Genomic DNA, 26,542 nt, shown 5'->3' on the forward strand with positions numbered 1-26,542 from the left:
AAAACAAAAAAACAAGTGGAACTAAAGACAGTTATGATGATGAAGATGATGATGATACGCCAGGAATCGAGTGCGAGACCGTTGATCGCTCTCATCAGATGCTGATGATGGTCGCGCGACCTGCGTGATTTCCTCTCGCTGGTAAGATCATCCGCTTATGATTCTTTCACATTCAGATGCAAATACAAACAGGGCACACGACCAAACGCGCCCTCAGAATATCATCTTGTGGATCTATATGTATTTATGCACCTGATAGCATCTTATTTATTTAACATTCAATACATATAGAGTTAATTTTTTTAATAAGGCAGTATGCATTATGCTTAGACGTTGTCATTGTGGGTGTATTGCTATTTTAAATAGGCTATGAGTGTTTGTACAGAGTGTATTTCCGATGGTTAATCAAAATCCTCACGTTGAGTCACGTCAAAGCGCGAGTCATTGTAGAGGTGCGGTGTATTACTTCTATCTTCTACAGTGGGCCTTGCATTCACTCACTCAGTAGTAGCACTGCAAGATGCGATTAGACTAGCAAAACGGACGGGATGATTTGAAGCCAGAAGTCATAACGTCAGCAGTGTCTTTTACGGTCAGGAATGACATAATGCTTTCTAGTGGTGTTTTTGAACGAATCGGTGCCTTTGAGCGAATCTTTTATGTGAACGAATCTTGTTCACTTCCATGCACTGACTCGTATATTTTTGGTTCACTGAAGTTTCTCCCACTGCCTTCCTGTCACTAAAGTCAACATGAAATCAAAATGGACAATATTGCAATATTATAAATGATTTATCTGTGCATATTCTTATTCATATGCCCTCATTATCTTTAATCAAAAATAACTTTCTTTCGTCTCTTCTCTTCTGTTATCATGATGTGTTTACTAGTGTGAGGGCGGGACACCCAGGCTGTCACTCACATGAGATCACAGTTTAGCAAATAGTGTTGTCAAAAAATATAGATTTTTCGATACATATCGATACTAAAATATATGAAACTAACTCATTTTATGCAGAATAGACACGACACCATCTGCGCTTTATCGCGCTCTCACCTCTCCGACAGCGAGTTGACACACAAACCCGCCTCCCCTCACTCACTCGTTTCATTTGCTCCACATGGATATTGTTGGTGTTGCAGGGCTTGAATTTCGTCGTAGGATTGTGCGTATTGCGCATAATTTTTGTAATTCCTGCAGTTCTTTTTCGCTGCTTATTGCACTTAAACAGTCAAATACACACAAAATAATGTCAAAATGCCGGTCTTGGCAATTATTCATGTAAACACGGTCAGTTATGTTTTACGTGAGCATAAATAGTTGAAAAAGAAAACGCATGTGTAACAGTATAATGGATCTATACCTAAAATGGCAGTTTTTCCCCATGGTATCGATGTGAAAATGCTGAGTGGCTAATTACTTTGTAAAAGCTCTGTATATAAATATATGATAGATTAAGAATTGACAGAAATAGTAGACCTAAAATAAAAAAAAAATAGAAATATGCTATTCTTAATTCAGTCGCTGTTTTGAAGACTCACATCTGAACAGGACAAAACATTTTGTTATGAATCAACTTGATCGTGGCTGAACTGAATGTATCGCATGATTTCAGTTTTGCTCTGCAGTTTTGGGAAAATAAATCTGCATTTTTGTAACTTTTAGAAACACTTATATTTAAACACTCTCTTTGTAGATTCTACACATTTTTGAATTATAAAAAGTCTTGTTTAAAAAGGTTGTGAATGGGTGAGTGAATGGTTAATGTATCACTCACACAACTTGTAACCTGCAGAAATGGTCACTGAATTAGTAAATGAATGTTTTTGTTGAAACGATTCACAAGTTGAGTCAGTTGAATTAAAAAAAAAAAATCCCTTCCACTTATGGAAAAAGTAAGTAAATGTGACTTGACAGCTGATGTAATGCTTTGTTGATGATGTAAGTACTAGTTACTTGAGAGCAATAATAACTGCATGCATATTACTTAAATATTATATCCATTATATACTGTATCACACACACTGTCATTAAGTTGTTCTTGTCTCTGCACATTACTTTTATTCACCGCAAATGCTAATCTATTATATATTATAGTAATCCTTTTCGCAGTCATTATAGTAAGAATTCTTCCTTCATTGCTTATGTGTTCTCTGCCTGTCTCTAAAGTGGCTCTTTAGCGGCTCTTGTTTCATTAGCTCTCAGGATGCAGCCTGTTCAGACACTATTGTCATAGATAATCAGCACTTGCATAGAGCAAGATAACTCAAATGCCCTTTTGTGAACTGGGGATTTATTCCAGGGTTTATTTTTGTATCTGTGTGTGGGTTGGATTGAGGGGAGGGGTATTTCCCCAGATGTCAACATCAAAATGTTTTTCCTTATGTAGGAGCTTCCTGGTTCCTTTGCATCACCTTTTCTGAGTCCCAGCCAACCTGACAGGTGAGTAATAGAGTGTTCAGGGGTTTCCATGTACTGAAGAAATGCATGAGTTTGCTAAAGCCAGTCAGTCACCATGATGAGGCCAAGTTAAAACATGTTCCTGTCCGAATAACATTCCTATCAGAAAATTTAGTACTAACCACTGATCTATATAGAGAGCTGGGTTGCTCATGGCGTCATAAAAAAAGGGTGAAGCCACTGTGTTCCCTCACATTCTATTGAATTAATAGGAAATCCTCTGATTTTAATGAGAAAACATTACCTAAAGAGTCAGCGTTTTTATATCTGAGATCTCTCTGTATATTCTTACAACGCAAACGTCCTAAACATTTAAATGGTTATTTGTTTAAAGCCGAGACTTTCCCCTGCTTAAAAGTTACGTTCATCTTCATTTCAGTAGCGAATATCAGCTGACGGACGAGACACCTCAACATTTTGTATTACAAATGTCAAAATAATTCTTCTGAAATCTGGATACAGATTTATGCTTTGTAAGGCATGTGCACACAACTTAATTCGTCATGTAGGCTTCACTGCGGTTATGAAATTATTTTGTGTTATAGCTATAATATTGTTTTTATTCTTACAGTAACTTAATGATTCTACAGTGTTTTAATTAACAGCATGTATTTCGAAGCAGTAAAGTTGACGACTTAAACGTTGGTTAAATGAATACTTAGCTCAACAACACTTAATTCATATGCAAACTTCCATGCTAGTAAAAAGCCATAGAATTTGAGCTGATTGGTTGATTGGAATGTTGATCCAGGAATATGAATGTGGAATATAGATTGAGTCTTGCTTAAAGCCTTGATTAAAACTATTAATTTAATAGCTGTATTGCTGTTGTTTCTTTTTAGCTGTACATTGTTAATTGCTACATTGACATTTCTTTGTAAATTATTTATGAAATACATTTAAAATATTTGCAGACACATATTCAAATGCTATCTTGTGATTTTTGTTGTTAGTGTGAGTTGTGTGTTCGTAATGAGGCCGTGGTTAAGCTGTGGTATTAAATGGACTGTTTGTGTTGTGTAGAATGATTGAAGAGGGAAGTAAAAGCAGCAAGTCCATGGTGGAGAAGAGACAGCTCTTCATGGAGATGAGTGAGTTGCTTTCAGAGTTAACAACATTTCCTGCACAATTCATCACACACGCATACACAGAGGCCTTGTCGAATCCTATTCACCCTTCACTGCCACAGGGCAATAGACTGGCACAATCTTCGTCTCTGGTTGGAAGGCAAAACTGATTTTGAGAAAACACCAGAACCAGGTTGATGGACAAATTAAAACTATGCAGTACAAATATTACATAGCTGCTTTACTGTATATTTTCACAAAGTACAAGAGTATTTTTGTGCATATCATAGAATACACATTTCTGAAAAGATAGATCTCCCAAAAATAAAATTCTATCATTTAGTCGAACCGCACCAGAGTTCGTTTTCAAGGTGACTGAGACCCATGTTTTCAGGGGTCTGGGTCCGCTTGTTTGGTGCTCACCAGGGTTTGGATGGCAGTGTTCACGCTTATTCAAATGAACCACACTAACAGAATAATCGCACCAGTAACATCTTCGAAACACAAATGAAGATATTTTTGATGAAATCTGAGAGCTTTCTGTCCCTCCATTGAACTCTCCAGACTGTCTCTAGGCAACTATGACGTTGACACTTTAAAAAGGAGCTTAGCCCATATTTTCTAAAGAGACTCGATCACTTTATATGATGAACAGATTTAATTAAGGCTTTTATTCACATTTAAACATTGATCAGAGAATGAACCTCATTGGTTCTTGCTGAAGCTCAAACGCGCTGTGAAACACGAGAATGAACCTCATTGGTTCTTGCTGAAGCTCAAACGCGCTGTGAAACACGAGAATGAACCTCATTGGTTCTTGCTGAAGCTCAAACGCGCTGCGTAACACGAGAATGAACCTCATTGGTTCTTGCTGAAGCTCAAACGCGCTGTGAAACACGAGAATGAACCTCATTGGTTCTTGCTGAAGCTCAAACGCGCTGCGTAACATGAGAATGAACCTCATTGGTTCTTGCTGAAGCTCAGACGCGCTGTGAAACACGAGAATGAACCTCATTGGTTCTTGCTGAAGCTCAAACGCGCTGCGTAACACGAGAATGAACCTCATTGGTTCTTGCTGAAGCTCAGACGCGCTGCGTAACACGAGAATGAACCTCATTGGTTCTTGCTGAAGCTCAAACGCGCTGCGTAACATGAGAATGAACCTCATTGGTTCTTGCTGAAGCTCAAACGCGCTGCGTAACACGAGAATGAACCTCATTGGTTCTCGTGGAAGCTCAAACGCGCTGCGTAACACGAGAATGAACCTCATTGGTTCTTGCTGAAGCTCAAACGTGTTGCGTAACATGAGAATGAACCTCATTGGTTCTTGCTGAAGCTCAAACGTGCTGCGTAACACGAGAATGAACCTCATTGGTTCTTGCTGAAGCTCAAACGTGCTGCGTAACACGAGAATGAACCTCATTGGTTCTTGCTGAAGCTCAAACGCGCTGCGTAACACGAGAATGAACCTCATTGGTTCTCGTGGAAGCTCAAACGCGCTGCGTAACACGAGAATGAACCTCATTGGTTCTCGTGGAAGCTCAAACGCGCTGCGTAACACGAGAATTAACCTCATTGGTTCTTGCTGAAGCTCAAACGTGTTGCGTAACATGAGAATGAACCTCATTGGTTCTTGCTGAAGCTCAAACGCGCTGCGTAACACGAGAATGAACCTCATTGGTTCTTGCTGAAGCTCAAACGCGCTGCGTAACACGAGAATGAACCTCATTGGTTCTCGTGGAAGCTCAAACGCGCTGCGTAACACGAGAATGAACCTCATTGGTTCTTGCTGAAGCTCAAACGCGCTGCGTAACACGAGAATGAACCTCATTGGTTCTTGCTGAAGCTCAAACGCGCTGCGTAACACGAGAATGAACCTCATTGGTTCTTGTGGAAGCTCAAACGCGCTGCGTAACACGAGAATGAACCTCATTGGTTCTTGCTGAAGCTCAGACGCGCTGCGTAACACGAGAATGAACCTCATTGGTTCTTGCTGAAGCTCAAACGCGCTGCGTAACACGAGAATGAACCTCATTGGTTCTTGTGGAAGCTCAAACGCGCTGCGTAACACGAGAATGAACCTCATTGGTTCTCTCACGTCAAGCAAACATGCTTAAGCTTCCATTTACCACAACTGATATGTGAGTTGATGAATGTTTATATGTGAATAAAAGCCTATATTCAATCTGTTCATCATATAAAGCGATCGTGTCTCTTCAGAAAATTTTGACCAAACCGTTCAATTCATATAGATTAGTTTTATGATCTCTTTATAAACTTTCTGAAGCGTCAAAGTGGAAGTTGCGTAGCTGTCAATGGAGGGACAGAAAGCTCTCAGATTTCATCTAAAAGATCTTCATTTGTGTTCTTCTGAAGATGAACGAAAGTCTTACGGGTTTGAAACGACATAAGTAAGGGTGAGTAATTAATACATTTTCACTTTTGGGTGAACTATCCCTTTGTCCTTTTTTATGCCTTTATTGGATAGGACAGTGTAGAGATCATACAGGAAAGTACGGGGTAGAGAGAAGGGTATGGGATCGGCAAAGGACCTCAAGCCGGGAATTAAATGTGGGTCGCCAGAGTCACAGCTGTGCTATATATGTCAGAGCACGGCCCATGAAGCTATTGGCTCTTTGTTTGCCCACAAAATTTTGCCAAGAATTGGCTAATGTGACAGGTGGTGGATTTTTGTCATTTTGGAGCTTGACAGCCTGGATCCTTGTTTACTTTATTGTTATGTTCCATGGAAGAAAGAAAGTCATACAGTTTACAAGAGGATGAGTAAATAATGTCAGATTTGTGAAAGTGACAATACTGATGCATGGAATTTTCCCCAGGGGCACAAAACTTTGATGTAATTCGTCTCTCAACATATAGGACGGCATGTAAGCTACGATTTGTTCAGAAACGATGCAACCGTAAGTCCCTTTTACAAGTTCTCTTCACTTTAAAATGTCATATTTATGTATTTTGTGATGTATGAAGTTACTTTGGTTGTATATCAAGTGCATTTGTTCTACTATGTAAAAAAAAAATAAAAAATCTAGTTTTTGATCATCTCATTTGTATACTTTTCCTGTCGTAGTTCACTTGGTGGACGTGTGGAACATGATCGAAGCTTTCCGTGACAATGGGTTGAGCACATTAGACCACAACGCAGAGATTAATGTGTCACGCTTGGAGACCATTTTGTCCTCCATCTTCTACCAGCTCAACAAGCGGCTGCCCACCACCCACCAGATAAATGTGGAGCAGTCCATCGGCCTGCTGCTAAACTTCATCGTGGCCACTTATGACAGGTGTGTTGTCAGTGAGGGAGATTTGTTTTTCTCTCAGGGGGTCCCTTGTGGCAGTGTGTCCCTCCAAACCTGATGGACTGTGAGTCATATGCATCGTGACAAGAGTGAATGTTTGGAAGGCATATGCTCTTTTCCAAAACATAGTGAGCCGCCTACGGAGGCAGCATTTTAAGGCACCGTTAACACGCTTCCGACGTGAAGGCTGATCCAAAAGGTAGATAGCTTAATTATGTTACTTGCTAAGATATTGCACCTCATTATGGTCAAATTTAAAAGATCTGGTCACATTTACTTTTGTTCAGCACAATATCTTGTTTTTCTTGTTTGAGGGGCTTTCTACTATAAATAAAAATAAAACACTAAAATCAAAAATCAATCATTGTTAATGGTGCAACATTATAATGCACAGTATGAAAAATGGATATTTGGATAATCATTTTCACATTTGCAAGATTACATTTAACAGTGTTATTAAATTATCTCAATCAGGGTTGACAGTATTACATTTTAAATACATTTTACAATTTACACTAAGCACAACTAAAGTTAAAAACTGACAAACAGTAATGTTTATTTTTTTTAAATGACAAAAAAAAAAGTGCTGCTGCATGGACTCAAATGAATTAGTGAGTCGTTTTTGAACCGGTTCATTTACATGAATCATTCAAACGAACCAATTCACTGAATCAGACTTTTCAACACTACAAATCAGCTAGAGGACATTTTAGCTTGCTTGGTTATAAAGCTGTGTGCGCGCGATGTGACAAAAAGGGCGATGGAGCTTTTTGTCGTGCTGTTGGAAAAAGTAGCTAGCAACTGAAAAAGCTACACAATAAACAAAAAGAGCTGATGTTAAGCTACAGAAAAATTTAGTTAAGTTTGTAGCATTGCTACTTTCAGTTAGGCTGTTTACTTCCCAACACTGGACTGAAAAGTACCAATAAGGTGTTTGGCCGTGGGGTTGTGGGCCTGTTCTAACACTATTAACATGTAGTCAAACATTATCTGTTCTTACACATTTTTCCAAAAGATTGTATATAAAGAGTATGAAGATTGGTGTAGTCCAAACATTGACTGGAATTTAAAGAACCCCATGGCTTTGAATTGTTATATAACAGAATGTCTTATGATAATGTGTTGTTTGTGTTTCAGTGAAGGCCATGGGAAACTCACAGTGTTTGCTATGAAGGCAATGCTAGCTACAATGTGTGGCGGTAAAATACTGGACAAATTACGTTGTGAGTATCATGCCTTTTATACAGCTCTTCAACAGTAATCATTTTACAAAGACTCTATGGATATTTTCTGGAGTTCATATGCTGTACATAATGTTATTGATTAGCATTGAATGTATTCAGGTAGTTAAATTGCTAAATTGCTACATTTCTTTCTACTAAACTGTCAGTATTACTCCATTTTATAGACTAAGCTCATGAAATGTGATTTGACATAAAAATAAGTCTATTTTGGGGGCATATACACAAACTTTAAATTTAAAATTATACACAAGGGCTTTTATGCAAGACGTTTCACTGAGAGTTTGGCTCCCTCTTTTGTACATGATGTGTACTGAACCTAAAATTAAATTCCCAAAAGAATCTAGGGATAGTTCACCCTAAAATGAAAATGTTGTCATCATTTACTCACCCTCAAGTTGTTCCAAAACATGTATGAATTTCTTTCTTCTGCTGAACACAAAAGAAGATATTTTGAAGAATATGGTTAACCAAACAGTTGATTGGCCCCATTGACTTTCATAGTATGGAAAAAAAATACTCATTAGTCAAATGGGCCCATCAACTGTTTGATTACTGACATTCTTCAAAATATTTTCTTTTGATTTAAGCAGAAGAAAGAAACTCATACGGGTTTGGAACAACTTAAATGATGATTTTTGGGTGAACTATCCCCTTAAATGTTTGCTGAATACTCATTAAAGGTATTAAAAGGCATCTTATCACTAATTTAAAATAAAAAAGATTTCTTTTTTTATCCCACCAGTTATTTTAGCTGTATATGCAGTTCTGTTCAAAATGGTGTGCATTGTTTGATGAAATCACACCAGTACAAAAGTGCTGTTTCATCATATTATATTATCTTGGAAATTTTTAGTGTGAAAAAATAATGCATTTTCCCCACACAAGTTTTCACTTTCATGGACTTTTTGGTTATAAATATTTATCCACAACATGGCATAACTTAAAATCACTTCTTTCTCTTTCAGATATATTTTCCCAAATATCAGACTCCAATGGGGTGATGGTCTATGCCAAATTTGACCAGTTCCTGAGGGAAGTGCTGAAGCTCCCCACGGCAGTGTTCGAGGGGCCTTCGTTTGGCTACACCGAGCACTCTGTGAGAACATGCTTCCCTCAGCAGGTGAGTACACTAATCTGCTTCAAATAACAGCTAGAGTCCCTTTAAAACGACCGGGATCTCATTCAACCTGTCTGGAAGACTTAGAGGCTTTCGCTGAGAGTGTCTTATCTGTGCTTTGCCAGAAGAAGATCTTGCTGAATACGTTTTTGGATGTGTTGATGGCAGATCCACCCCCGCAGTACCTTGTATGGCTACCTCTCATGCACCGACTCGCTAATGTAGAGAATGGTACGTGCTGCGATTGAAGAGTTGTGAGATTGTATGTGGGTTTTTAATGACTTATTTCCCTTCGCCCACTACGTCTGGACACCTCACTCACAAAATATGACTAAAACAAGGTTTGCGAATGCCTGAAACCCTTTTGTGCTGGTGTACCACAGTCTTCCATCCAGTGGAATGTTCGTATTGCCGGAGTGAGAGCATGATGGGTTTCCGGTACCGCTGCCAGCAGTGCCATGGCTACCAGCTTTGTCAGAGCTGTTTCTGGCGTGGTCATGCCAGCGGCCCTCATAGCAACCAGCACCAGATGAAGGAGCATTCCTCATGGGTACGTACCATCACTTTCAAGGGATAGTTCACCCAAAAATGGAAATTCAGCCGTCGTTACTCACCCTCATGTCATTATTTTCTTTCTTCCATGAAACACACACAAAAAAGAGATGTTATGCATATTAACCAAGCTGTTCTTTAGCTTATAATGAAAGTTAATGGTGATTTATATTGCTCTAAAGTTACAATAAACGGTCCATAACGGTACATAATTATAATACTCTATATTCATAGTGGAAAATGGTTTTGTTAGAGGAATAGAACAAAATTGAAGTCATTAATCACAGAAGCCGTCTTAGGTTCAGCATAGTGCTCCAAGGAAAATTATTGGCTGAAACTGTCATTTCTGGACACATTATTAGACTTTATATTTGTCTATTTTGCTTAAAACACTGAATAACTCAAACTGATTTTTTGCTAATGTTAGCACATTTTTACCCTATATAATGGCAGATATACTAACCGGTACTAACAGCTTGAGCCAGCGCAAACCCTCTTTTGGCATTAAAGCTACACTGTGTAGGATTTTCTCCCATCTAGCGGTGAAATTGTTTATGACTACTAACTGAATATTACTTTCTTGCCCCTCCCATTTCGAGGGCTTTTTAACTCCTACGGTGGCCGTATTATTTCAAATCTGCCGGTAGTCGCGAGTAATCTCCCTCTCGCATTCGTCACGGTGCCACTGAGTGTCAAAACGTGAAAGGCGAAGCTTGAATTTCCAGGTATGTCCCTCTTTGGCTAATGTATTTTCAAGATGGAGGCGCAACTTGGCTGCCGCCATTCGAGTGACTCGCTCGTATGTATTCTAAATGGCAGATTCTACGCTTACGGGAATACTTGATTAGTTGGTAGAAGTAATTACACATTAATGAGCACATATCATTTTGAAAGAACAAAGGGTTTTTTGCTAAGAATCAACTTAAAAAATTACGCGGTGTAGCTTTAAAAAAAACTACTGTCAAGATTTACTAAAGACACGAAGTGAAAAATTAGCGCTGAAAAGGCATGGATACAGTTATTTTTGCTTATTAACTTATTGCATATGCATTTGTAGGAGTTTCCCTTTAAGAAACAACATTTATGGGAGGAGAGTATTTTAATGAATCACACAATGCGATTTACTAAGGTTTGCGCTAGTCAATTTACTGCTATTTGCGCCATTATTTAACGCCCAAAAAAAGCATGTCTTAAAACAGATGCTAATTTGCGCTGCTCATGGTAGATCGCGTTGGTCATTATGGGAATGATCCGGCTGTGCCTGTGTTCTTTAATGTGTGCGTCGTCAGTAGATCACATGCTGAACTTTCCACTCCTATCAGCGCTTTTTTGGAATAGGCTTTCATGCTAATTTGCCCTGTTTAATAAATCAGGCCCATATTCTTTAAGAATACACAGAAAAGGCCAAATTTATGTTTTCCATTTCTAAAGGAAAGATGGAAGGTTTGACTTTATTGAAGAAAGAAAATAATACAGGTTTGGAATAATATCGGGGTGAATAAATTATGACAATTTTTCTATTCCTGTAAGAGACCAAGCTTCACACTCATTGACGTTCTCTAATGCACAGGTATTTTTGAATAGCTTATAAGTGCACAAAAGGCAATGAATGAACATGATTTATACTACCGTTCATAAATTTGGGGTTAGTACGATTTTTTTATGTTTTTGAAATAAGTCTTACTAAGGCTACATCTGATCAAGCATACAGTAAAAACAGTACAGTTTAAAATAACTTTTCTATTTGAATATATTTTAAAATGTAATGTATTCCTGTGATCAAAGCTGAATTTTAGGCATTATTACCCCAGTCTTAAGTGTCACATGATCCTTCAGAATTCATTTTAATATGTTGATTTACTGCTCTAGCAACATTTCTTATTATTATCAATGTAGAAAACAGTTGTGCTGCTTAATAATTTTGTGGATACAGTGATATATTTTCAGGATCCTTTGATTAATAAGAAAGTTCAAAAGAACAGCATTTTTTTTTATAATTTTTTTCTAACTTTATAAATGTCCTAGCTGAATCAGTTAAAAGTATGAATTTATTTTTGAAAAATCTTACTGACCCCAAACGTTAGTTTATTTGTTTATTGCAAAATTGTTTGGCCTTGAATCAGGGATGGATGAGCAGCAAGTATTTTGTTTTCTGTTAAACGTCATTCTTCTCTAATTCAGGATTTCAAGGGGGTTCATGTTTTTAAGCCAATGAGTTATATAGATTACATTTTTAATACTCAAGCGTTGTTCCAAAGCTCAGTCACACTGCTGGAAATTACAGCTTGGGAAACGATTTGCACTGCCTCCCAAATCCAATTATAAGAGTTTCCCCCTCCCTCGTACTTTCCACTCCGATAAAGATTTTTTTTTCTAACCACAGAACAAGGATTTTGCTGAATCAAAGAGAATTTTTCATTAACTTATATGAAATAAATAAAAAATATATTTCTACATTAAATTATATCAAATGTTCCAGCTTCACATGGGAAGTAAGTCTGCGACTTTTTATGTACAGATCAAATATGTATTAATTCCCCTTTTATGCCACCAAACTACATATAATTGGATTCCATTAGATTTTTTTTTTTCAGAAACATACAGTACTGTATGTAACAGGGCTGTCATGTAACGATATATCGCGATATCTATAGAAACCTTGAAAAATCTGTCAAATTCATCTTTACTTTGTTTATTTTGATTTTGCTTTCTTTTTTTAGCCAATGAATCACACCATTGCATACAACAATTGGGGCTTTCTCTGGCTTTCTCTGGTCGGCTTTGACACTGCCTAAAAAAAAAACAGGAGAGAGAAAATACTGTCAAGTTCAACAGTATTTAAATAAGCTTTAACAACAAAACTAATACCTTAATCTGTTAACTTGCATCCCCATTTGGAACCCAAATCCATGAAATGGCATACCCACATTAAAATACATAGTTCATGAAGCCTTTGGACTTCAAACACTGTAGACTCATTTGAAAGAAAACATTTGGCAGTTTGTTGTTATATCGTCAGAATTAATTAAAGGGATAGTTCACCCAAGTTCATTTACTCACTATCATGTTGTTCCAAACCTGTATGGATTTCTTTCCTTTGTTGAACACAAAAGAAGATATTTTGAAGAATATGCATAACTAAACAGTTTCTGGTCCCCATTGACTTCGTAGTAGGAAAAAACAATACAATGGAAGTCAATGGGGACCACAACTGTTTGGTTACTGACATTCTTCAAAATATAATCTTGTATGTTCAACAGAAGAAAGAAATTCATACAGGTTTGGAACAACATGAGGGTGAGTAAATATTTTTAAGATTTTCATACTATGTGATTTCATTTAGAGGAGACTAAAATGCTAACCATTTTAGCTTAGCACAGCGGCAAATTACAATTTATGAGAATAACGGCATATTTTACTCCAAAATCACGTTCTAGCATCAGTCAAATGATTGAAATAACTTCCGTCTGTGAACTGATGTGGCTTCTTATCACAGACTGACTCAGAAATGATTATTTTATTGTATTCTATGTAAGCATTTTTTGGTTGTCTTTAGTATTTTTTTTGTTCCCGCTCGTTTTACAGAAGTCTCCAGCAAAGAAGCTCAGCCATGCCATCAGTAAATCACTGGGCTGCATGCCGATGGGAGAGCCTCCTCATCCCGTGTTCCCAGAGGCAGCGGAAAGACCTCAGGACCTCGCACACACTACGTAAGTTCTCTGGAGTGCTTATCCAATCACATTCCCCTTTCTCAGCTCTATACTACATGCACATCTCATATCATTCATTCACTGCATTTCTGCGTGACCAAACTACTCACATCGGCTACGGTATACGAATGCCAAGTTGATCCAGACAGGTCTTTCGGTTCGGTTTAGACTTCGCATGCACTTTTTCAAATGTGTATATTGCAGTCAGGTCATAATAATTGTAATCACGTCCTCTTGCCTGAAATTTCACAGTATTTGTTTCTTATTTCTATCGCGAGAGAGAATATTGATCCGCAGATCTGTCATGGGAAAGAAATGTAATTAGGAAATGCCAAGAAGAAAGATATTGTGTGTAAAAATACAGTATATGGGTACAGTTTTCTCGTTTACTGAATTATAAATATCGGGGAGCTGAATCAATCTTGCCAGACCTTCGCTCTCAGGAACAGGCTCTGGTCTAGAAGTACTTTCATTAAATGACACGAACTTTGGGATTGATGAAGACCATAAAACTACAGAACATATGTGCCCTCCACTGGAGGGAAAGTGTAGCAGATTTACGGTGTTCATTTATGTTTCTGATGAAGTACCAGCGTTGTTTGATTATGAACCATGTAAAATACCAGTATTATCAGCTCTGATAAAAATAATTTTATATCATCATGCACACAGTGTTTGAACTGTGGGTGAGGAAAATGAACAGCAGTAAACCAAAATGTTTCAATATGAATGTAAGAATGTAGTCTTTGATCATTTATTTTAGTAATAATCCTTGTCTTTTTATGAAAATCATTGCAATCATCATATTCATACATTTTTGCCAGTTTTGTAATGGCATATCATTTTAATGAAAATATCCAAAATAATCAAACTTAAAAAAAAAAAAAAAAAAACTAAACATAAAATTGATCAAAAGGGACAGTAAAGACATTTATAATTTTACGAAAGATTTCTGTTTCTATTAAATGCTGTTGTTTTGAACTTTCTCCAAGAATCCTGAAAAAAAAATGTTTCAACATTGATGATAATAAGAAATGTTACCAAATGTTACGAAATGTTATATTATATCAATATAATTACCAACATATTATATTGATTTCTGAAGGAATTTTGAAATAGAAAAGTTATTTAAATTGTAATATTTCACAGTATTTATTTTTAATAAATACAATCTGAATAGTAGTTTATGTATAATTCATTATTTTATGTGATTTTATACATTGCTAAAAATCATCATTTAATAAATTGCATAACTGGTGGTCAGCATTAAAATCTGACCCTGAGGTTGACGTGTCACCAACATCACAGCAGTCACAAAGTGCATAGTGCTGTTTATAAAGTGCAGAAATATGATGCAAAAAAAAGATTTACCAGTCCTTAGATGGCAGCCGGGCAGACGGTCTCCTGTGGGGACGAAAATAATAGCTGAAGTGCACAGTCATGCTCCAGTGGCGTTTCTGAGTTGGCAGAGAATAGCTGCACTAAAACTGATGGAGTTTTAAATTTAATATGTACCTGAGGCATATCCCCTCGAGGATCCCGCTCTGCATCTTTATAGAGATATATAAGCTTTTTAAACCAAATGTTTCTCTCAGACATTCCCTTTGACCCTTTCTGTCTGCAGCAAAGGAATGCTGGATGACTGCCAACAAGACAGCTTAAAACTTTTTTTTTTAAATCTATGTTTGTGTCACCTAAATCAATAGCAAAATTGATTACTTTCTTAATGCACGTTCCAAAATTCCTGGTCTTATTGAACAATAGATTTTTGTACATTATTTAAAATTTTTTAAAAGTTTGTAATCCTTTATATCTAATTCTTTTCTCCACCTCTAAAATGACTTTACGTTTTTAAGGTACACTTGAAAACAATTTTTTAAATTAACAAAATTTAAATAAGTAGTTAATACGTCATCAATCCTTCTTCCAAAACGTGTTTAACTATGGTAAGACTATAAGTGTTTTTATTTTTGACCTGTCAGGATGGTTTTCGCAGGAAATTGCGTCACTCACTCGTGCGTGTTCGTCATATCCATAAATAGAGAAAAGTTGCTCCGGCTACTTTGAGTAGCATAGATTAGTTGTCAACGAGTGAGAAACCTCCGGAGAATCACCCGTTTAAAAAAAGTGTCGAACAGAGGAGAGTCTGCTGGCAAAACAAGACTGCGACAGAGCTCGTAATAAAACATGAATCAACATGACTTAGCTTTTTAGGGATGGCAAGAACTGAGGGATAAGAAATGTTGTAAAAGCGAGTCGCGACGTGGATATGGTGTTTTTATTACTCAGCAGGCGAGTAAGGTATTTTATTGAACAGAAAAAATTGCCCTATGTAGCTCTCTAACAGAGTTCATTGTAAAGCATCATCTATAGTGAAGGGTCATTTCATTATGTGTTATTGTAGCTCTGTGCTGGAATTTATTTTCAAGGAAATATCGTGTCTATTAATAGGTATAGCTACAGTAACGTTAGCTAGTCAGATTGAGATCTGGTTTTGTCTCTAAGCCTCTTTATTAGCAGGATTACCACATTCATCCACGAAGCACAACCAAAAAAAATGTCTTCCTCAACATGCATGCAGTTTTATTTTTTAACCACTAGAGGGTGGTCACATATTGTACATTTAACTGACGAATCGTGAATTCTCTTTTTACTTAGCAACCTTTCTCCTCCATCCACCAGTCACCATTCTGGTGTATACTGTACTGTAATGCCCACTTTCATAATCCATAATTCATAATTAATTTCTGTTGGATTAAATAAAGTACAGTGTGTAATTTTTAGCGCAATTTTCCACCGGACAAATTGCGCTTGTTAACTCATGATTTCTGTTCTGTGCGTCTGTGCGCACCAATCTTGCACTTCTATCTACTCCTCAACCAGACCACCTAGAGACTTCGGGTTTTCGGCATTATGTTAAGGAAGGTCTAATCTCGGGAACGCACAATAAAAATCCAGGAAAAGATTTACTATCTCTTAGTGTTGTGATCCCATGAGGTGAGAAAATTGCGCTAAAACACTCACCGAGTTTTTATTACTTGTTTCCTGTTTTACTCATTTTTTATAACCTTAAAATAGATTGCGAATAGCACATCATGTTGTCTGTAGAGTCAACTATAAACATTTAAAGTATACTAATTAATTTCGGCTTATGAATCATCAGACATATTGACATACTTTATACTGACACCTAGTGGTGTGGATGTAGAATCACGCCAGGACAAAAGTTTGTGATCTGAGTTCTAGTTGGTTACTAGTCAACTAGTTTAGATGTTGTTTTAAATATATATATATATATATATATATATATATATATATATATATATATATATATATATATTTAGATTTAATTTTTTTAGTGACAATACTCTGAAGGGAATGATTTTTTGAATATTTAGCCTAGTACAGACAAACTCTAATTCATCCCCTTTAAAGGCCTGCCAGTACAGTCAAGCTTAAAGACTATATAGCAGAACATTTACTGGCTTCGACAATAATTTTTGACAAATAATCAGTTTTGACTTTGATGGTTTTGTACAATAAAGCTAAACTGTATTTAGCTTATATATTTTCTGAATATCGTTAAGTTACCCAGTTCAAAGGCTGCACATGTTTAATCTGCACTTTGAAATCGAACAATTTAGACTTTGTCTCTTACCAGTCTCAGCTTACGCCACTTCAGTTCTTTTGATGATTCCAGTGGTGTCCCTCTTGGGCCCTTGCGTTCGACCCCTCTCTCCCTAGTTTACGAGGTAGGGCTGGAAATGCAGTCCAGGATGATCAGTCACCGTCCGCTCTCGGGTCCAGGAGGCACATCCAAGGAATCCTGCCGACAACGCCAAATTGTTATGGCAAACAATTTTCTATTACTGAATAAGAGACAAACATGTAACAACTGTCTTTTAAAGATGATTTATTCCCTTGCAAGGAAAGGTCAGCAATCATACAGTCATACAAAGTGTAGTGCAGAGTGTGACCATAAGAGACGGACGTCCTTCCTTCTTTATAGTCCCTAATCCCTCCCCCCAAGGTTATTTCTCTAGGACAAATGAAGATACTTCTTAGCCATAACTAACACTTCGTTAGGACAAATGAAGATACTTCTTAGCCATCTTATCCTGCTACCCTTGAGTGGAGCCCCTCTGTCTCGGTCATAAATTCAATCACACATTACTTTTTGTCAAGTCACGTATACAAGGTCATGCACACACATACATTCCGTAAGGGTTATTAACAGTTCTTTGATCCATCAATGTAGCAGAGAATCATGGGACTCCACATGTAATCCCCGTGCATTTTACTACCTTAATCTAATTACTATGAATTTAAGAAAATGCACACATATAGAACATATAAAATTTCTTCCACAATGTATACATGCATATGGATGTCTAGGGCTTTTTATTTAGCATCTAACTTTTAAAAGCATGTGCATTCTGTTGCTTTTTATTCAGAATATAAGATATCTTTAAGATCAAATATGTATTTTTGTACACTCCTGGTCAAAAAAAAAAAAAAAAAGGCTAAACACTCAGCTTTTAATCGTCTTAACACAAATTATTGCTCAGGAAATTAGCAAAGTTTAAGCAAATGCATTCCTTAAGTCATTGGTGTCTCAGAAAAACATCACAGACAGAATTAAGTATTTGGCAGAATATGGGAAGTTCTGTGTGGAGTCATAATAATGAATCATAATGAAACACGAGTTGCATGGCTATGCTCCAGAGCGGCGTCTTCGAAAATCTGCTGGGAAATATAATTATAAATGCATCTCTAGCACAGTGAAGCAGGGAGGAAGAGCTGTCATTGTGCAAGGAGCCTTTTTAGCTGCCGGTATTGGTGAGCTACTTCTCTGTGAAAAGTCATTTAATGCTTTAAAGTACAGGCGAATATTGCAGAATGGCTTGCTTCCCACAATTGAAAAGTTTTCTAAAGAAAACTAAAGAGGGGAATGATCAGATTGTTTTTTCTTTTTACAACAATACAATGCTCCTCCTACTCAAATTGCAAAGACTACCAAGAAGTTGCTTGAGAACATTGGTCAGAGTCCAGATTTGAATCTTATAGTGCAAATTTGGTCTCGCTTTAAACTAACTGGGAGACATTCTTCAACTACTCATGAACTGTTTAACATTGAGTGGAACAACACTGACTCTTCTTCCTGTAAAAAGCTGTTTGCAAGTTTACCCACACGGCTTAAAACATTTAAAGAAAACAAAAGGAAAGGCTATTGGATGCTAAGTTACTTTATATACAGTATTTGTACAATTCTTGCTAATTTCCTGACCAGTGATTAAAATGGTTGAGCATTAAAAGACCCCTAATATTTTGGCGTTTTTGACTTGGCCTCTTTTTTTACACAGGAAGTGTATATGTTTCCTACCCTGGAAATCCAGAGTTCTCGCGAGAGCACAAGTTGAATTTGCTCAGCGAGTCACTCTGGCATTGAGTAATGATGCTCATTAACTATGCCCTTGTAGCCGAGCTGCACCAATCACATCGGGTTATCTGATATAGGCGGGCCAGAGGCGAGCTAAACAGATGACGACAGCGCTGCGACGTCGAAGTCATTAGTAAACATTGCAAGATGGCTATGGATGAACACTAGTTGTTTGAAACTTGGCTTTTTATCTAAAAGAGGAACAGAAGACGGCGCTCGAATCGTTCCTTTGCATAGGACGTTTTTGTTGTTTCGCCGACCGGATACGGCAAGAGTCTAATCTACCAGTTAGCTCCGCTGGTAGCTAAGCGTATGGGGCTTGTTGTGATTGGTCGCCCCTCAAGTTGGGCGATTTTCATTACTCAATGCCAGACCCTTAATCTTTCGGATTTGGGTCTGGATTTCCAGGCTATATATGTTTCCTTAGATCTGTTCTAAATTATATTCTAAACACAATTTTGTATGTAAATCAATGACAAAATAATATATCTTATCATGTTTAAGTTTTACCATCTCATTAACAACTAGAAGAGATTCAGGCTTAATGATGAGATTGCCTTTGAACTCACTGTGACCAAAGGGCACATTTGCCAGTTCGAGTTCTGCTGCCAGCGTCGTCTATTTATAGTTCACATTCAGATTGCTAAGCAATTAAAACTGCTCTTGAAATATCCCTTTGTACAACTCAAATAGCATCAGCTTCAAATAGTCCTCGTGTGAATGACTTGTAGCAATTTATTTTCAAATAACCCTTCCTATTTATGGATAAAGAGAGCAAGAGACTTTCGTAATGCTTTCTTCAATTGCCCGTGCGACAATTAGAGATGTGAACGAGTTGAATTAGAATAGATGAATATCAGAGCTTGATTACAATGCAGAGCACATTTTTTACACAATTTAAAGACATGAAATAGTATTCAAAACCCATTTAACTTCTGTAATGTGACATATTTTGGAATGAATCAGGAATTAGATTAGAAAATTATGTAAGTGACAAGCAAAATTTCAGAGCCGAAGCAAGTTTTGATAAAAGACTAGAGATATACATTTTTCCTCTTTAATGTACACAGATAAATTCTTTAAAATAAGACAATGAACATGGTCACGCTTTAGATTAGGGTCCAATTCTCACTATTATCTAACTATTAACTACAACTTTAGCCTCAATAATATCTAAATTACTGCATATTAATTGTTAAGGGATGTAGAATATGGTCATGTGTGCTTTATAAGTACTAATAAACACCAATGTCCTAGTAATGCTAATGAGCATTAATGCTAATGTTACCATTAACATATTACAAAAGTAAGAAAGAGAATATGATTTCCTGTATGCATTAAACATGCACTCTGTGTGGCTTCTCCTTCTGTCACATATTGTCCTCCTAACTTATCTTAATGTAGTTTGAGGTGCCTGCGGGCCACTCCATCCCTTTAGTGCTAAATCAATCTCAAGCCTCTGGCGTTTGCTGTTTACTATGACTGTGGAATGTTACAATACCACTTTTATGGACTCGGAGAGATATTATGGTCTGTTCCATTAACCATCTCCCTCAGCTCAGAGATGAATGCATTCTTATATTGGGTATTGAAGGAAATGTTTCTGTTGTGATAACTCTTATCAGTGTTGTCATGTAATATTATTAGTTATACTTGGCAATGCACATACTGTATTACCAACCTAGACTCATTGGAAACACATGCCTCTACCTATACATTTTTGCTCCAAAAACATATCTATACATATAATTCACTGAAATGAACACTAGAGGCAGTTAAATGGCAAAAAAAAAAATATTCCTTTTCACACATATTATGATTACTGGGGTAGATTTATTTTATAGTAAACTTGCTCGATAGCTCACCTGGTACAGCATTGCACTTGCAATGTGGAGCACTCAGAGTCCCATGAAACTCGAGTCGGTCAAATAGGTTTATAGGTTGGGTTTAGTGGTGGCACATTATTTTCACATGCAACAGCGCATTATAGCGCCACTCACAGGACATTTCATTTCCGAACTGCTGTGATATGTACAACAAACCTACGTAATAGTGCAGGGATGACGTATTTTTGTTGGCTAAAGCCTGGAAACGAGTGAGCATTTTAGCACTTCCGTTTCCATCGTCCCAAAGTCAATGTGTTTTTAATGTGTTTTTGGTTAAATGTTTGAAATTAGGTTTATGGTGTTGTGTAACTATTATTTCTCGAACTTTCATTGTTTTTCTTTTTTTTAACGAAGACTGAAAGAGTTGTCAGAAACTTAGTGATGGTGACGTTGAAGTCATGTGACTGGTGTAGTTTGATTAAAGCCTACATTAGCTTTTGACTTCTGCCTATTGTATTTACTCTTCAAAATTCATAAAAGATGTGTTCATTTGTGAAGAATCGTAAGCTTTTGTTAGTCACAGACCTTATTTTCTGCAATAATCCAAAAGCCAATGGAAAATCCTATTGGGTTTTTGTCGAGGGAATCAGTGTGATGCAAACTTCCAGGTTGGCCTATAAAAATACGTCACCCATACGCCACTCTATGACCCTGTCCCAAATGACACACTTCATGTGCACTTGCAATCTTGTGGACTTACAATGGCATATGCATGCAATGGCATGTGGATGTGTCTTTTACAGTGCTATGCATAAGTTTAGACACCCATACTAAAGTTGACTAAAAAGAGGAATAAAAAATCATCTTTTGGAAACTGAACTTAATGCCTTAATTTAAAAAATTAGGAAAAATCCAACCGTTAAGGACACCAATTTTCTTTGTGAATGAATAATGTATCGTAAATAAATAAATGTTCTTCCTTAAAATACAGGGTGCATAAGTTTGGACACCCCTATGTTAAATTCCCATAGAGGCAGGCAGATTTTTATTTTTAAAGGCCAGTTACTTCATGGATCCAGGATACTATGCATCCTGATAAAGTTCCCTTGGCCTTTGGAATTAAAATAGCCACACATCATCACATAGCCTTCACCATACCTAGAGATTGGCATGGTTTTATTTCAGTTAGCCTAATAGCTAGTTTGATTTGCATTGAGAGATGATCTTATGGAAAGTACCCCATGCCAATCTCTAGGTATGGTGAAGGCTATGTGATGATGTGGGGCTATTTTAATTCCAAAGGCCAAGGGAACTTTATCAGGATGCATAGTATCCTAAAATAAAAATAAAAAAAATACTTAAAAATAAAAATCTGCCTGCCTCTATGGGAATTTAACATAGGGGTGTCCAAACCTATGCACCCTGTATTTTAAGGAAGAACATTTATTTATTTACGATACATTATTCATTCACAAAGAAAATTGGTGTCCTTAAAGGTTGGATTTTTCCTAATTTTTTTAATTAAGGCATTAAGTTCAATTTCCAAAAGATGATTTTTTATTCCTCTTTTTAGTCAACTTTAGCATGGGTGTCTAAACTTATGCATAGCACTGTATGTCCACAAGTCCGCAGGGTGTCCCATTTGTCATTTTAGGTTTCCTTGGTGGTCGTTGTAAGTTACTCTGGGATGTAACTCCCTCTGGCTGATTTTTTATTTTGGATTTTTTAAATTGTAATTTATTCAAATTTCTTTAACCTAATTATTACACTATTATTATGATTCTCTATTATCATGAAAGCTCCGCCCCGTTATGACCATCTCTTGTACTGTGGGCAGTTGGCAGATCAGTGTTACTGCCCCTCACAATTGGTCAGCATAGTGTTCATGTTGGCTTTGACCTCAATATGACATCCATCAACATGATCCTCCACATCCCACTGTCACAAGCTGCAGGCTGCCTGCTTCTGATTGGTCAGAACAGAGAGAATCATGTCTGCTTGATCAAACAGACACAGGAACTCTGTGACAGCCTTGTTGTTGTTGTTTTTTAAGTGAGATAAATTTCTCTGATGACCTACTGGAATGTTGTTTTTCTGACAGCTGATGGCATATGAAGGCAAGCCTTTCAGAGTTCTTTAGGACATGCTGAACCGTAGGCAGGGACAGATGTCTCTGACTAATTTGCAGTGAATATAAATGAAACAAAATGGCGCAAAGCATATCGTTTTCTTGAACCGTCAACAGAATATCCGTGGGTTGTATGTAATGTTAAATGGGTCTATGGCACTCTTTTTTTTTTTGCTCAGATCTATTGATCAATTAAAAAATGCAACCCATACATAAAACGTCTCGATTACACCTCTTCTATGAAGAAAATATTCTTAGTTTATGAATTAAAAGTCATTTTGGTATTTTTGACAAGTTGATAAGTGATACAACTGTCCTGATATCATAATGAAGAAAAATGACTTATTAAATAAATGAAATTCTTCTAAAATCTTAAACAGTGTGGCGTAATCAATCAATAATTAATTATTAATAATTTTTGCTATATGTGAATAATATTAAGAATGTGAAAATACAATTAATATTACAGTATTTATGTGGTAAAACTTCAGTCTGGCAAGCCAATGTCATGTGTTGGGCCTCCCCAAAAATGTATTGATGTTTAGGAATTGATATTTGAAAGAAAAAAAAAACTTTTTTTTTTTTTTAAGATGCCATTGACCCCAATACAATTGATCACTTTTGAACTATGAATTAGTTTGAGACCAAAAATGATCATTCACAACTAATTACACACTAGAGCACAATATTGCAAGTTTGCACTGATGCACAAGCAAAACAAGGCCAAGAATGAAGAAAGTCATTAAGGTCAATGTGCATACACCATTCCTCTTTCTTTTATTTGTTTAATCAGTATGAATTAATGCAGCTGAAATAGACAGTGACTGTAATAAACAGCCAAGGTCATAAAACACTGATGTTTCACTGCAGATGTGCGCCATGGTCCCAGAACCAGAGGCATAAACAGGCTGGAACTGGCAGGTCATGCATTGATAACTTTCAGCAGAGACGGGATATTAGATGCTCCATATTTCTCCAGCTCAGGCTCTGTGAAAGTACTCACTTCATTGTAATTAACCAGAGGAGAAGAGTGGCTGTGAACGGCCCTTGATGTAATTCATTTGACCTCATAAAAAAGACGTGAGTGTGATTTTTGCCTCCCCCTCTGCTGTGGGCAGGACATCAGATGAGTGAATAAATCTACATTCGTAGCACGTCTGACATCTAAGACTCGTCCGTCTCTGGCTTTGAATCCAGCGAAGTTTGCTAATCATAGTTTAGAAGACGGTTTCATCCTGGTTTGATCTGCTTGATGAATTTGAGTGGTTGGAGATTAGCTGAAATGTGGCTTATGTGGTTCAAATGAGAGCTGAAGAGTCCAGATACAGTGACTGAAGTGATGGGGTGGCATCTGTTTGTTACCTTTTCATAATTATTGGGTATCTGGGGCCGGTGCAGGTTTTTGCTGTGGTCCCCTTCAGTTGAAATCGCGGTGAAAGATCCCCTTGCAACTCTTTCCTCCCTAAAATATAAAGTTTTATATATTTATGTACACTGTGTGAGAATAAAAGTAATATTACAGAAAAAAAAATCCATTTAGGTTTTTAAAATTAGTTTCATATAATTATATTTACATATGTCACATCTATACAGTATAAAATTAGTTTTCAGTTAAATTATTTAAGTTTTTTTATTTATTTGATTTTAATATAATTTGTACATTTCATTTCATCAAGTCAAACCAAAATGTTACTTTTTATTATATTAAAATATTATACAAATATTATTGTAAATTCTCTTCAATGTTCCCTTTGATGTTTTTTCTACTCGCTATTAATTTTAGATGTATAAATTATTTATAGTTCAGTTGATGTATAATTCAATTAATATTTTAAATTAATAAAAAAATATATATTTTTACCTCAGTAACGGACGCTGACAACTATCAAAATTAATTCCTTCAAACCACTGGTTTTGGAACAAATTTCTTCCAAAACAAAATTTCTACCAGCCATGTTTACACACAAAACCCATTATATCAGTAAATATGCTAGATTAATTTGTCCAGTGGCAGTGAATGTACCACATGCGCCATTCACACACACAATGGCTTTTCCGTCTTTTATCCATATTGCTTCCATTCACACATCAGCGTCAAAATTCTGTCATATGCCGTAAATGACCTTTAAACAGTTGTGCCATTTAGCGTCTGTCCAATTTGTTAACATTTCTTTCCACGGCGTAGATAATAACAGTTATTGACACACAACTAAATGGCATTGGAGTATCGCATCAGTTTTCACTTTGTGATTGTCTGGGAAAGGCTTGAAAATATTATCAAATGTATGAAACATATGTCTAAACCAGCCTCATTATATTAGTCAGACAAACTGCCAACCAGTCAATTTTGAAAATATGTAGTTTTGCACTTTAAGTATGAGACTATTGTTGCTGTGTAGGCAACGCTCTGTATAGGAATTGTGTTGTAAATGAAGCTCTCTTCTGGAAAAGAGGGATTGTTTTGTATAATGACTAATGTGGGTGGCTGGAAATAAAGATTGGAGAAATGTAAATGTTCTTAGGGAAGAATATGGCATCTATTTGTGAGTGGCAGAAAGTGTGTGCGTCTAAACGGTGGAGCCGGGGGGAGAGAGAGAGAAGAGGAGCGATTAAGAGTGTGTCTGGATCGTCACCGTGTCACGTGACTGTCAGGTTTCCTTGGAGACAGCAGCAGTGTTGTGCATTGAGATGCTCCTTCAGTTGAGCACAGAACAGGACAGGCAGCTGGACAGAGCGGTCACCGCTTGCGTCTCGCCACTTCATAGACGGACACTCTTTGCCTTGCGGGAGGGTGAGTGAGTAATTGCATTGAACAGAAGAGCTTTAAAAATAAAGAAGGAGACTTTTGTATTTTTAACTTGCAGTTATAGTAAATGTCTAGCATGATTTTCTTGCCATGTGTTGGATCACTTTTGCTCGATGCTGGTAACTATTTCATTCAAGGTCTCAGAAGGATGTTCCAGTTGAAATACGGTGTTCCACGAGTCGAGTGACATGACGCTAGCAGCCTCAGGGCACATTAACATTAGGACGTCTCAGTAATACAAATGCACCGACCCTCTGATCGACTGAACTAAGAATCCTTTGGATGCTTCGTTTCATTTGAAGAGATTGTATTTTGGATTGCACTAAACAAACGTCTTCAATATGAGCAGGGTTCCCACAGTCATGGAAAACCTGGAAATATCAAGGAATTTTAAAATTGTGGGTTACAGGCTCGGAAAAAGTAAAAAATCCTTAAAAAGTTCTGGAAAGTTCTATAGTGAATATAGATGTTTTGTTTTTGTTGTGCTTAATCAGGAATTGGTTGTGTGTATTTTAACACCTTTTTTTCTTAAATCCCTATATATTAGTAGTCACAAATGACCTTGTGGGCATATTTAGGGAAAATCCTAAATATTAATCAGTCAAAAAAATAAACATAAGAGACTAGTGACTGATATAAGGAAGGGACGTTTCAGTAGGTCTGTTTTTGTATGTGCAAAAGCCTTCCGAATCTCATGAGAAAGCGTAACCATTTTAAGAAGTGGTGATTTCGTATGAATTCGTACAATGTGATGGAAATGTATGATTTTTAGAAAAAGAAATGTAAGCATGAAGGTCCACCTAAACCTAACCATCAGTGGAATGTAAGCAGATCTTACGAAAGTGTGCAAATTTACGCAAATTAACCACAAATT

At 36.8% G+C, this 26,542-nt stretch overlaps 1 protein-coding gene across 2 annotated transcripts in view; it reads left to right on the top strand.

Moving 5' to 3' along the window:
- Positions 1 to 3,485: 3,485 nt before the first annotated feature.
- dtnbb (dystrobrevin, beta b) overlaps positions 3,486 to 26,542 on the top strand; it is a gene marked incomplete at both ends in the record, with an annotated part of 35,889 nt that continues 12,832 nt past the window's right edge. For both annotated transcript variants that reach the window (XM_081394095.1, XM_081394096.1), the window contains 8 exons: positions 3,486 to 3,552; positions 6,369 to 6,449; positions 6,617 to 6,830; positions 7,983 to 8,068; positions 9,055 to 9,209; positions 9,332 to 9,437; positions 9,590 to 9,756; positions 13,344 to 13,468. In XM_081394095.1, the coding sequence (XP_081250221.1) occupies positions 3,486 to 3,552; positions 6,369 to 6,449; positions 6,617 to 6,830; positions 7,983 to 8,068; positions 9,055 to 9,209; positions 9,332 to 9,437; positions 9,590 to 9,756; positions 13,344 to 13,468 (1,001 nt within the window). The remainder of the gene's footprint in view (positions 3,553 to 6,368; positions 6,450 to 6,616; positions 6,831 to 7,982; positions 8,069 to 9,054; positions 9,210 to 9,331; positions 9,438 to 9,589; positions 9,757 to 13,343; positions 13,469 to 26,542) is intronic.

This window comes from Scardinius erythrophthalmus (genome assembly GCF_964197995.2).
Source record: "Scardinius erythrophthalmus genome assembly, chromosome: 19".
In the NCBI taxonomy this organism is placed as follows: domain Eukaryota; kingdom Metazoa; phylum Chordata; class Actinopteri; order Cypriniformes; family Leuciscidae; genus Scardinius; species Scardinius erythrophthalmus.